At 45.6% G+C, this 13,125-nt stretch overlaps 1 protein-coding gene across 4 annotated transcripts in view; it reads left to right on the top strand.

The window, feature by feature from the left end:
• SESN2 (sestrin 2) overlaps positions 1 to 13,125 on the top strand; it is a 60,997-nt gene that overhangs the window by 11,179 nt on the left and 36,693 nt on the right. For 2 of the 4 annotated variants that reach the window (XM_035117536.3, XM_088672381.1), the window contains exon 1: positions 10,019 to 10,273. The exons of 1 other annotated variant lie outside the window; for it this stretch is intronic. In XM_035117536.3, the coding sequence (XP_034973427.1) occupies positions 10,196 to 10,273 (78 nt within the window). In that variant the 5' untranslated portion in view covers positions 10,019 to 10,195. Of the gene's footprint in view, positions 1 to 9,306; positions 9,794 to 10,018; positions 10,274 to 13,125 lie in introns of those variants that run through there. One more of the 4 variants, XM_035117535.3, reaches the window with a different exon arrangement.

Below are 13,125 nucleotides of genomic sequence, written 5' to 3'. Positions count from 1 at the left end.
GAGAGGAAGGAAAGAGGTGAGAGAAAGAAGAGTAGGAAGGAAGGAAAGAAAAAGAAAGAGGGAGAGAAGACAGAGATAAAGAAGGAAGGAAGGAGAGGGAAAGAAAGAATAAGAACAAGAGAGAGGAAGAAAGAAAGGGAAGGGGGGGTCGCTGCCTTGATTCAGCGCCAGAAAAGAGCGCGAAGGGACCCAGGGGCAAAAAGCATTTCCCGTGCAGCGTGAGGCAGCGGGTGTCCGTTTTAGGAGAAGTGCGTAAAGCCTCAGAGTTGCACGTTCATGAGGCTGAGCCGCTGCTGAGCTCACGTTCATGAGGCTGAGCCGCGGCAGGAGGACGAGGAGGTGAGGCAAGAGGAGGCGGAGGCGGCGGCTTGCCGGGTCGGTGCCCGGCAGCGCCGTGCGGAGAGTCCCGAGCCTCTGGGACGCAGCAGTGCTCTGTAGCACTTTGAATCCTCCTCCTCCTCCACACGGCGCTGCTGGGTGCTTTGTCTGTGCTTCAGCAGCAGCAGCAGCAGCCATTTCCAGGCGCCGAGCCATGGCAGGAGGAGGAGGATTCAAAGTGCTACAGAGCACTGCTGCGTCGCAGAGGCTCGGGACTCTCCGTGCGGCGCTGCCGGGCGCTGCCACGGCAAGCTGCCTCCTCCTTCTCCTGCTGTGGCTTGGGGCGCTCCACGCAGCGCTGCTCTGGTCGCCTTTCTACACACACCCCGCCCCCAGCTGTTTGTCGACGCTTTGTCGGCGCAGCGCTTCAGCAGCAAGGTCCCGCTACTGGGTCCCGCTGGCTGGGGCACTCGGCGGGCCACATGACGAGGTCTGGCGGGCCGGATTTGGCCCCCGGGCCTTGTGTTTGACACCCGTGAAGTAGAGGCGCTGAAAATGACCAGGGTGGGAGACAGTTGAGGTTTCTTCCAACTAGGTTCAAATGTATTATTATTTTTCATCCATTAGTAAGTGGCAAGTGGCAAAGCAGCATTGTGAGACCCTTGGAGAGATGTGTGGCCCAATCTTGTGCATGCTTATAGGGAAGCAACTCCCACTTTAGTCACTGTTGCTTGCTTCTGTATTTGTTTGATTTTCCTACATGCTCTCCACCCATCTCCGCCTGAGTTGCGAACAATATAAAAATATAAGATCGGTTACTTTCCTTTTTCGATCCTATGAAAATTAATTTCGAATTATATACTAAAACTAGAGCGTAGTAGGCAATGCTCGTACTACTCAGAGTAGATCCACTGAAATTAGTGAGTCTGAATAAGTTAATCTATTAATTTCAATGGGTCTACTCTCAATAACATTTACTTCAGATATTGCCCTCTATAACTATACTACACCTACTGTAACTATTTTTATATGTAATTATATATTTATTATAAGTGTGTGTGTGTGTTGTCTGATAGTATCCATTGTTAAATCGCTAATAATTACATTGCTGGACTATTTACCATTCTGTTGCCTGTTTGTCAATACTGTACAGGCGACTTTCAATTTCTGCTGGGGTTATGTTCCTGAAATACTGTGCAAAGCCAAAATTGTATACAGTCAAAACACACTGCCTTCAATGGCAGGTGGAATTGTCAAAGTATTTTTTCCCAAGATGTTCACCCTATTTCTGCCCCTTTTTATTTATTTATTTTAAAATGCCAAGAACCTAAAGTTGAAGAATGCACACAATTTAAACATGCGTAAGTTGTGAGTTATCTGTACAGTGTTTTATTTCTTACTGTTTATTTCTATTTAAATTTTGTATAGCTATACATTATTATTATTTTTTAAAATGCAGGAATAAAATATAAAAGTGGATAAGATTTTTATTTTATTTATTTTTTAACAGTATGCCTATGTTGCCCAATTACAAAGTTTTATGGGTGGCTTATAACAAGAATTAAAACAGTATGTGAGATTGTGTTGCAGTAGCTGTGCTTTGGAACCCCCTCCCTATAAACAAGAGGCAGGCACCTTCATGATACAGTTTTAGGCCCCTGCTAAAAACTTTTTTTATTTCAGCAGATCCACCCAGACACATGAAATGAATTGGTTGTGAATACTTGTTTTGAAATTCTGCTTATTTTTTTTATCTGTATTGGATTCATCATTATTGTTTTATACATGCCACTCGGATTATTATTATTTAATTAAGTGGTTTACAGAATTTGTTAAGCAGTGAAAAATGCAGTGATAAACTGCCAAAACAAAACAAAAATATAATACAGTACTGTGTCAAAACTGTGCCAGCAGGAAATAAAGCCAGTGGATTTCTGTATAAATAATAAATAATTATTATTATTATTATTATTATTATTATTATTATTATTATTATAGTGTGCATTGCAGTCACACAAAAATCTGATATTTGGGGAAAGCGGGTGTTTGGCAAGACCTATCAATTATAATCGCCAGTAATATCAAATCAAATAGCATCACTGAATTTGCCCGTAATTGAATCCCACCTGAAAACAGCAACCACCCAGAAGCAAAGCCAGTGAAAAGGTATCAAGGTCTTCCTAGATGTTGCAGGGAAGATCTATGATTGAAGTAAGCCATTTTAACAGGTCAACTCTTGAGTATAAATAACCCTGGGTATAATACCGTCTATATTTGCCATCTTGGAACCACATCATATTTGACCCATTTGGCACAGAACACAAAGCCAAGCCACAAGCAAACAGGCAGGTTCCTGGAGAGAAGATCATGGTACAGTAACTTTTTCATCCTCTGGTCCTCCCGCCTCCACGCTTCTGTGTGCTACGTTCAGTCCTGGGCTTATTTCCTCCAAACAAACCATAAGCAGTAAGCCATAGAACATAGAACCTTGGCTGCAGCTCGTGGTTTTTCCAGAGCAAGAGAAACCACCTGTTCAGGTCTGGACATAAGGCAAAGTCAAACCATGGCTTAGCTCCCAGCAGTGCAGCAGCAGGACATGAGAAGGAGCAAAGTGGCTGCACTCTTCTCTCCAGAAACCCACACGGTTTGCTCATTTGCCATGGTTTGGCTTAGCATTACGTGCAAACTGGGCCACTGACAGCTCCTAAAAACATTGTCAACAACCAACATATCTTTCCTCTTTTGTGGTTTTCAACTTGTTGAGTCATTTGCTGAAAATAAAATATATGATCTCATTTTGTTTAATCCCTTTTTTTAAAAAAAAGAATTCATGTATCTTAAAAACAGCCTTTTACTGATGTCTATGTGTGTCCAGTGGAGGTTTTAGGGCAGACCAGGAAAGGATCAGTTTTCATGGCTTACTAAAGCAGCAGTCCTGAACTCACTCGATAGGAAGGAAGCCCTACTGAATTTAGCAGGACTAACTTCGGAATAAAGATGTGTGGATTTCACTGTGAATTGATAGGATGAGATGCCATTGAAGTTGGGAAACCTGTACCTTTAATAATAATAATAAAGGATTTGGGGAGATGGCTGTGGCTTTTTCCCCTCCTGCAATACTAAGAACAGGGCAAGCAACATCTGCCAGAGTTATCTTTACTAGTACAGTGGAACCTCGGGTTACGTACTGTCCTCCTTACGAACGCTTTGGGTAACGAGCTCCGCTCACCCGGAAGTAGATGCTCCTGCTTGCAAACTTTGCCCTGGGATGCAAGTGGAAGTTGCATGCTGGCGGTGCAGTGGCAGCGAGAGGCCCCATTAGCAAAATCGTGCCTCATGTTAAGAATGGTTTGGGGTTAAGAATGGACCTCCAGAACGAATTAAGTTCATAATTGGAGATACCACTGTAAAGGTACAGTAACACTGCCTCCTAATGTATCAAGAATAAAGTATAAGTACTTGTTCCAAATTCATATTGGAAGAGATGAGAGCCACAGTGGTGTAGTGGTTAAGAGCGGTAGACTCGTAATCTAGGGAACCGGGTTTGCGTCTCTGCTCCTCCACTTGCAGCTGCTGGGTGACCTTGGGCTAGTCACACTTCTCTGAAGTCTCTCAGCCCCACTCACCTCACAGAGTGTTTGTTGTGGAGGAGGAAGGGAGAGGAGAATGTTAGCTACTTTGAGACTCCTTCGGGTAGTGATAAAGCGGGATATCAAATCCAAACTCCTCCTCCTCCTCCTCCTCCTCCTCCTCCTCCTCCTCCTCCTCCTCCTCCTCCTCCTCCTCCTTCTTCTTCTTCTTCTTCTTCTTCTTCTTCTTCTTGACTAGGGCCTTGAAAATCTTAGAACTGCCAGTTCCTGTTAAATTACTATATAAAGGATACTTTAACGGGAGGCTGCAGACCTTGAAATCTAAGAACAAACTAATTTTGGCTTTGAGAGATTAAACGAGGGTCAGACGTTATTTTTGCAGCATAGAAACTTCTTCCATTTGATACAATATTCAAGTGCTCCTATAAGTACAATATGCTTTCAAAAGCTGCATTCCCAACTACCACACCACAGATTTCTTTGTCGTTAGAATTAACCAGACTGATCATCAACAAAGAATGGCCAGGCAAGGATGATGTGAACCTTTGGACAATCAGTGCTTCTTTTGTCTGGAATGGATTGAGTTTCAGTTTCCCAGGAATGGAGCAACAGACTTGAATCTGTCATCTATTGAATATTTTTTTACACTTATGCCCCACCTTTTCTCCAAGGGGCTCAAGGTGGTGTGCATAGTTCTCTCCCTTCCACATCTTATGCTTACAACAACCCTGTGAATTAGGTTAGTCTGAGAGACAGTGGCTGGCCCACGGTCCCCCAGTAAGAATCATGGCCCAGTGGGGATTTGAACCCTGGTCTCCCAGGTCGTAGTCCAGCACTCTAACCACTACCTGACACTAGCTCTCTGGGAAGAGATGAGTATGGGAAGCTAAGGATTCTAAGAATAGAAGATGAGTGCTGGATCAGGCCAATGGCCCCTCTAGTCCAGCATCGTGCTCTTACAGTGGCTGATCAGATGCCTGTGGGAAACCCACAAGCAGGATTTGACTCTCCTCTCCTGTGGTTTCAGAAGCACTTTGCCTCCAAACAGTGGAGACAGAGCATAGCTGTGGCTAGTAGTGGCCATTGATAGCTAATCCTCTTTTAAAGCCATCTAAGTTGGCAGCCATTACTGCCTCCTGTGGGAGTGAGTTCCATAGTTTAACTAAGTGCTACATAAAAGCACTTTTTTCTATCAGGCCTCAAACCTCCGACGTTCAGCGTCATCGGATGCCCACGAGTCCCGGTGTCATGAGACAGAGAGAAAAACTTCTCTCTCTCCACTCTCTCTGTGCCATGCATTATTTTATAAACTTCTATCATGTCACTTCTTACTCGTCTTTTCTCTAAACTAAAAAGTCTCAAAAGCTGCAGCCTTCCTTTGTTGGGGAGTGGCTCCATCCCCTTGATGATATTATAAGTGTTGTTGAAGAACAACAACAGCCGTGTTGTTTATAAGTAGATTACTTCTTTCCTGTAACTTCAGAAATGCTTCTTCAGTGCTGCTTACCTCAGGGCAATTTTATGGCTCTGGATCAACTGCTCTGGGCGTTCAAGGAACAAATGTTATTTGAACAGTGTGCTAATCTCCTTTGCCTCCCCCTCTTCATACTCCTCTCTCTTTATCACTTTGTTGTTGTTCTCTCACTGCAGTTGTTTTGCACATTCCAGAGAAAAGAGGGCCCTCTCCACACTTGATCACTGTGTACTCGCTTTTTTCCTTAACTCATCTCAGAAACTGAAGGAAAGAATAGACACCTATCTTGCCAGTTACTCACCGAAAATGTCTCTTAGTCATGCCTCGGAAAATAAAGGAAGACAATCAACTCTCTAGATGTTTAAAGCAGTGAATCCACAGCCTTAAACTGTGAATTCTTCCGAACTAGAACAGTTACAGCTCAATACCTGTGCATGTTCTTTCGGAAGTCAGTCCCATGTGGGGCTTGTTCCTAGGTAAAGGGTGCATAGGATTTCTGCCTTGGCTGAATCATTTATTTATTTATTAAACTTGCACCCCGTTCTTCCTCCCAAAGGAGCCCAGGGTGACAAACACCAGTGATAAAACAATGCAGTTTAAAAGTACATATACAATAAGTAATTTCAAGGTTGCCAGGAGCTGCATCTTTCAGGGATCAAATGCCTGGGTAAACAGGAGTGTTTTTCAGCTAATAACAACAGGCACACCTCACTCAGAAGACATTCCACAAACGGGGAACTGACACTGAGGATATGTTCACATTTTGGCTTACTCTGCATCTAGTGCGGTCCGACTGTTCACACGTTAGCCCAGGGGTTCCCAACAAAATTTTCTCGAGGACCCCTCATCGAGCCGCTATTGTGACAAGGACCCCCATTAATTCCTAATCCTAAAATTAAAAAGTGAGAGCCAAATTAAGAGTCTTTTTATATTTTATATTTATACGTTTTTTACAGTTACAACAGAGTACTCCATCAGTATACAGTTAGTTTTAATTTTCAGTTCTTAATGAGATGAGTTAAATCTGTCCTTTGAGTCCATTATTTCTGAAATATTAGGTTCCAAACGTGAAACTTTCACTCTGAAATCCGACTGCATGTCGAGCCAATTCCCATATTTGTTTTTCATGAAACACATGGAAGAAAATGCGCCAGGGAGGAGGGAGGGGAATGGAGAAGACAGGGTACCTGCGCAGTAGCGCACAAATGAAGCCGACGCGCGCAAAGCATCTTGGGGAGGTGAGCGTTAGTAGAATGCGCGCGCTGCCTCTTTGCAAAACAGTAGTGTTTGTAAAGCGCCACCTAACGGCATACAGAAGAACTACTGTCTCTATCTAATTCTAGTTTTGCGCTAGACTCTGCTCATGCAGGAAGCGGCCAAAACAAAAAATCTGTTATCATACGAAATATATTTAATATATTTTTTATTCTAATAGCATCTTGCGGACCCCTCTGGCATAGCTCGCGGACCCCTGGGGGTCCCCGGACCACCTGTTGGGAACCACTGCGTTAGCCACAATCCCTAGCAGTTCTGTAGTTTATTACTGCTGTTTGGTGCGCTTTCCCTAAAACCAGCACCAGCTTCAGTCTGGTTAGAAAAATGGATGAGAAAGAAAGCGGTAATGTGAACATACCCTAACAGCCTTTGTGCAGGGTCAGGTGTGTGTGCAAGTTCTGGCGGCAGCTTAATGAATAGGAGTTCCAAGGGGGGCTGCAGGGAAAACAAAAAATGTATGCCAGTCAGGTGTAGACATCCCCAGCTCCCCTCCCTGAAAAATGAAGAAATACTTGTAAATGTAGCTCAATACGCAGTGGGGCAGGATGACTTTGCTGCGCTTCAAGCCCCTAATGTGAACATACCCAACTCCTAAGGCTACTTCCAGACTGTTGCTATTTTGCAAGTGGGATTCAAATTCAGGATAAATTCTTGATAAACAGGTTGCCTGGGAGCAATGCAAATGGCACTCTTGCGCAACAAATCTGCTCCCATTCACTCGATGTTGTGCAGTACGAAAAGTGATGGAAAACTACAGTGGAAAGTGCAGGATAACCACCACTTGACAGCAACCTGCAAACATTTGCAGAAAAATCACGATGATTACTCAATATATGATTCCCTCACTTCCAGAAGAGCTGTTTATTGAGGGTTGTGGATTTTTTTGTTTTTGTTTTTAAAAAAGCTTTTCTCCTGAAATTTAATTTTTAAGTTTCAAAACATACATATGACATACAATCCCCATGTACCTCCACTGCCCGAAAAACGTTCCATGCATAAGATTGCATCAAAGTCAATCAATAGTCAGTAAATGATAGGCAAAGATTAAGCAGCTTTGTACAATTTTTGGGGAAGCCAGTTTATTATGTGGGAACTCCAAACCGAGGCGAACTGCACAACCATTGTGGTGTAGTGGTTAGAGTGCTGGTCTAGAACGTGTGAGACTAGGGTTCAAGTCCTCACTCAGCTATGAAGCACACTGGGTGACCTTGGGCCAGTCACAGTCTCTCAGCCTAACCTACCTCACGGGTATGTTGTGAGGTAAAATAAAAGATGGGGAGGAGAACTATGTATGCTACCTTGAGCTCCTTGGAGGAAAGATGGGATAGAAATGCAATTAATAACTAAACAAACCCCAATTTTACATGATTGAATCCCACTCAGTGTTTCTCGACCTTTTTTGGGCCACGGCACACTTGTTCCGTGAAAAAAATCACGAGGCACACCACCATTAAAAAAGTTAAAAAATTTAACTCTGCCGCCCTATATTATGATTATGACTGTAAGAAACACTTGCCAAATATTGCTTTCTGGCGGGTTAGTGTTGTGTATTGGCGGCCGCCAGGCTCGCTCGCACTGAGCTTTGGGAAAGAGGAGAAATATTGCTTTCCGGCGGGTCAGTGTTGTTTATTGGCGGCCGCCAGGCACGTGACAATGCAAATCGCCCTTCTCGTCGCCGCACGTCGCGGCACACCAGCCAGCGTCTCGCGGCACACTAGTGTGCCACGGAACAGTGGTTGAGAAACGCTGGTCTAACTTCCCCACAAACCTGGCATAAACAGATCAGGGTGTTTGCTCAGTAAACTGGTTATCTGGAAGTGAGCTTTAGCTGAGCAACCTAAAATTGCCAGCAGATGCTTGAATCCCACCAGCAAGAGACAGTCTGCATGCAGCCCTGCTTTCTTTGAAGGTTGGGGGGGCGTTATGAACGTTGCCCTCTTGTATCACTTCCAAACAGATGCTATCTTCGGGTGATTGTCAGTCACATTCCAACAGATTCAGGATGCGCAATTACAGCTGATTTAGTAAACTTGTGCAACAAGCCCACTTTCCCCAGTCGATCGGACTTTTTGGGGAGGGAGGTATTGGTCTGTAGGGTTTTTGTTCTTTTTTATCATGTATTTTGTGCTTTCATGTTGTATTTTTATGTTGTAAACAACCCTGAAATCTGCCGTTGGGAAGCGCCCTTATTGCGCATTAGGGGCATATGCGGCCACCAACCCACCAGAATGTGTCCAGAGAACCGCGCGGAAGGGCGACAAAGTCTTCAGGCGCCCGCATATCGCGTTAGACCGGCCCTAACAGACCCCCGGCGGATTGCTGCGCTTCCAAGGCTGCTTTCCAGTCGGCCGGAGATCCCGGGCCCGCCCCGTGCAGCAGCAGCACAGCCGCCGCCAAATTTTCCACCCCTTTCTCGGGGCATGTTAGGAGAAAAACAACCTCGGCGGGAACTACGCCTCCCATGATCCCAAAGCGGGCTGTTGTTCTCCTTCGGATTGGTGCAAAAGAGGTCGGCAGTTTGAAGCCCCAGTCTAGGGAAAGCCCCGCCTGCATCCCAACGATTGGCTTGTCGGGACGGGCGTCGACGCCTCTTTTCCCTCCCCCTCAGTAAAGCAGCTGTTAGAGGGCGGGGCTTCCCTCCCTCCCCCCAGTGCTCTTGAGAGCGATTACTTGGAGGAGAGTTTTTAGTCCGGCGCGTCGCGAGCCTCTTGAGCGTTCTGGAACCCCGATGCACCGGGACGTTCTAGAACTCCGTCAGTTTCGGACGTTCTGTCGCAGAACCCGCACGGAGAAGGAGGACAGTTCATCTCCCTGTGACGCTTGACGCACCCGGGAGGAGAGGTGGGGTCCGCCTGCCCGCTCTTGCCTCTGCACTTTATTCCTCCCTCTCTCTTACTTAAGAATTTGCACCACCTCCCTCCCCCCCCCTCTCAAGAATTGCTTTTTAAAGCTCTTCCCAACTTTGGAGGAAAGGGTAGCAGACAGCGATCGCGCACTTTATTCTGGTGTGCGCTCCCCGCGCGGCTCCCCGGCGCTACACGGCACCATGATCGTCGCAGACTCCGAGAGTTGCGACGCCCCCGGAGTCCAAGGCTATTTACCCTGCAAGAGCCTCGGAACTTTGAGGAGTAAAGAGGTAAGGCAAACGAGGGAGACGCGTGCCTCTCTCTCTCCCACTTGGGGGTATTTTTGGGGGAGGGGAAAGTTACCATTTGCCTGTCAGCTGTAACCCTGGCTAACTTTGTGCGGCGTCGGTGTTTGTTTGTTTCCCCTCCCCGCGTACCGGTTCTTTGCCATTTTAAGGGGATTGGGAGGGGGGAGCGAGGGGGGGCGCTCCAGTTGCTGCTGCAGAGTTGCGTAAAAGGTGGTTGTTATGATGATCCCCCGAACAGGATACATTAGAACCTAGTTGCATCAGCCGTAGAGACACAAACAAGCACACGAAGGCTTGGGGTGTTGAAAAAAAAACATACTCCCCTCAAATCTGGGGTGAGAGCGTGCCTGCTGTACTGTACCGGAGGCTACTTAAGTGAGATTAATGATCAAACGGGCTGGGAGAGTGAGCCGTCGGCGCAAGCGGGGATGTGCCTTCCTTTCTTCTGAAAACTGCAAAATGGTAAGCGGTTGCGAACGTTTTATTTTGGTGTGTTGGTCCGTTAGGACGGCAAGGATGGCCTCCTCACGCCCCCCCCCAATCATTCGGCCCCCTAAATGGCTAAATAGACCTTACCGCAGTCCTGGCTACCCTCAGAAATAAGTCCTATTGAATTCACCGGGCCTGACTCCCAGGTAACTTACTGGTGTGCTCTAGAGAACCCACTCTTCTGCTGTGTGAACTTTTGGAGCAAATAAATGCCGCTGGGTTTTTTGTTTTTTGTTTAAGTTCCATGTGTAAGCAGGGGTTAGGATTGCTGCAGCCTTGCTTTGGGTCATCGGCTTGTGTGGGTCAAGGGTTCCCTCTTGCATGGTGTTAATTAGAGGGAGGCAGTAAGTTCCCGTTTTGACTTGTTTCTTCTAGTGGTCAAGCATGTACGGGCATGCCCCACACTGTGTGCCCCACACTGCCGAGGGTGGAAAAGGGGCAGCTTAACTGCAGGATTTCTGCAGAGATAACTTCTATCTCCAGGATTAGCTAAGCAAACACTGATAACTTTTTCAAGAAGAAAGGTTGCATCTTTGCCCCTTTGGCAACTTATAGATTGACTCCAGAAAATGTGACTTATTGCACTTTAGCCGCCACCCCCCCCCCAAAAAAAAAATTTTTTTGGGTCCCCTGGACACCCACCAATTATACAGAACCTGGAAACATCACTGTGCAGAGAGAAGTGGATAGGTTTGAACCTTTCTGCCCACCCAGCTCAGCACTGCAATCGGGTGGAAAATCACACTGCATCCTTTCTTTAGATTGCTTTAGCTGCCAGAGAGTTTTTAAATTGCTAGAAGGTTTTTAAATTATGGATTTCCTGGCCCCGCTGCTTTTGTGTATACTTATGGGTCAGTTTGGATCTCAAAATGTTTGTCAGTGTGTATTGATATCATATGGTAGTGGTGATGGTTTACAAAGGGTTAATCTAGTGTATAATTTTAATGGAGTGGTGAATACCTCCTGTTTGGCTTTGTTGCATTTCTCCCTCTCCTCGCCCCCCCCCCCCAACCTTCCCATCAGGATTGTGAAGTTTCTCTGGACACCATAAAGCCCAAATTGACAGGCCATATTTTGAATTTTGCAAGCGCTGAAGACAGAGCCAATATTGGCTTTGCCTGTTAGCCCACTGGGATGGAGCAAAGGGGTCTTTAAATCTCTCTTCCCTGCAGTGAAGAGCAACAGAGGCTTGGGCTGAAGCCCCTCCCTGGATCATGCAGCTCAAGACACAAGCCAAGGGTCTTCGCTTCCATTCACACATATGCACACCTTGCGTGGGCACTTGTTGGCTGGAAGAGCAGCAGCTCCTCAGTTGCCCCTCCTCAGTCCTGTTTGTCTTAAGTGCAAGGGTGGAGGACAACAGCCACTGTTAGATTCGGAGCAGGAAGTGTGAATAGCTTTAAAAATCCCTTGGTTTTCATTTGTTTGTTGATTTTATTTCTGTCTGACCAGTGTCTTTCCATAGAGCAGGCAGGGAGAACTACTAGGCCATGGACCAGAGGTGGCCCCTGCCCACCCCTTCTGGCCCACAGCACCCCTCCCTAGGCTATGTATGGCATAGAGCTTTGGAGGCTTACAACAAAGCAAACAGTTCTTTTCTACACTAGTCAAAACAGCTAAAATTATACAAAGTAAACAAAGAGACTGAAAACAGTCTCTTAATTCATTTTTTCCATCACTTGATCAGTCACTTAGTTAAAAAACACAAAAACACTCAGACCAGGCTCTGAAATGCCTGTTGAAATGTTTACCAAACGTTTCCTATGTCTAATAAGTAAGAATTAAACTGACTTGACACAAATGCCTCTGAGAAAGGAATTTCATGACACTGGTGTCACCACTAGGAAGGCCCTGTTTTCATCTCAGCTTGCAGAGATGCCTCTTCTAATTTTAGTCTGTAGTGAAGCAAATACAGAAATAGGCTTCCCATCAAGCTTTTTGAATAGGTTGTGTGCCTGTGCTGTCTATGTAATGCATATAATATTTAATAGATGGATTCATGATTTTTAATTGTGATCTTATTTTCTGTATGTATGTTAAGTTGTTGTGTCATGCCCCAAGATCACTTGGGATGAGTTGTGGAATATCTTCCCACATACATAAAAATGTAAGGCTGTTGTCATGCTGCGTTTCACATGGCCACCAATAGGTGGCCACACCAATTCCACCATGATTTCAGAATGGAAGAGGGGTGAATTATAAAGCAATGTGAGTGGCCCAGGCAAGTTGCTTAATGGAGGTTTTCTGAAGTGCCTCCCCTCTCCTTTACAAGGTGGGGGGGGTGCTGTGAGTTGGGGCTTGGGGAGCAATGTGGGGAGAGGCTTGGTGTGAGCTGTGAGGGGAGGAGAGATTTGAGTGAGCTGTGAAAGGATAGGAAAGGGGATGGATGAAGGGAGGAGGGGTTGGCCAGTTACAGAATGAGCGGGGCTGACAGCCCCTAGTAAATCATATAAATAGAGTAGATGCTATGGAAGGTATAGTGGACCCAGACTTGTTAAGGTTTTAAATGTGGAACTACACTGTGAATTGGGAGCAACTGCAATTATTTATGCACAGCTTTAGTGATGGTCCTCTTTAATTTCCCTGTATGCCTGTGTATGTATTGAACGGCACAAGGAAAGGGATTGTTGATGATAGTCTAATATAGTACCATCAGGGTGCATGCCACTTTTACATCGTGAAAAGAGGCCAGGTCACTGCCCCAAGGAGTTTGTAATCTAAAATCTGACAACGATTGAACAACAGAGGAAGCCGAGGCAGGGATAAACAGGGAAACAACAACAACAACAACAACAACAACAACAACAACAACAAATTAATTTATT

Source organism: Zootoca vivipara, chromosome 6 (genome assembly GCF_965207765.1).
Source record: "Zootoca vivipara chromosome 6, rZooViv2.hap1.1, whole genome shotgun sequence".
NCBI lineage: Eukaryota > Metazoa > Chordata > Lepidosauria > Squamata > Lacertidae > Zootoca > Zootoca vivipara.
Note: the sequence above shows the minus strand (reverse complement) of the source record. Positions and strands in the feature narration are given on the sequence as shown.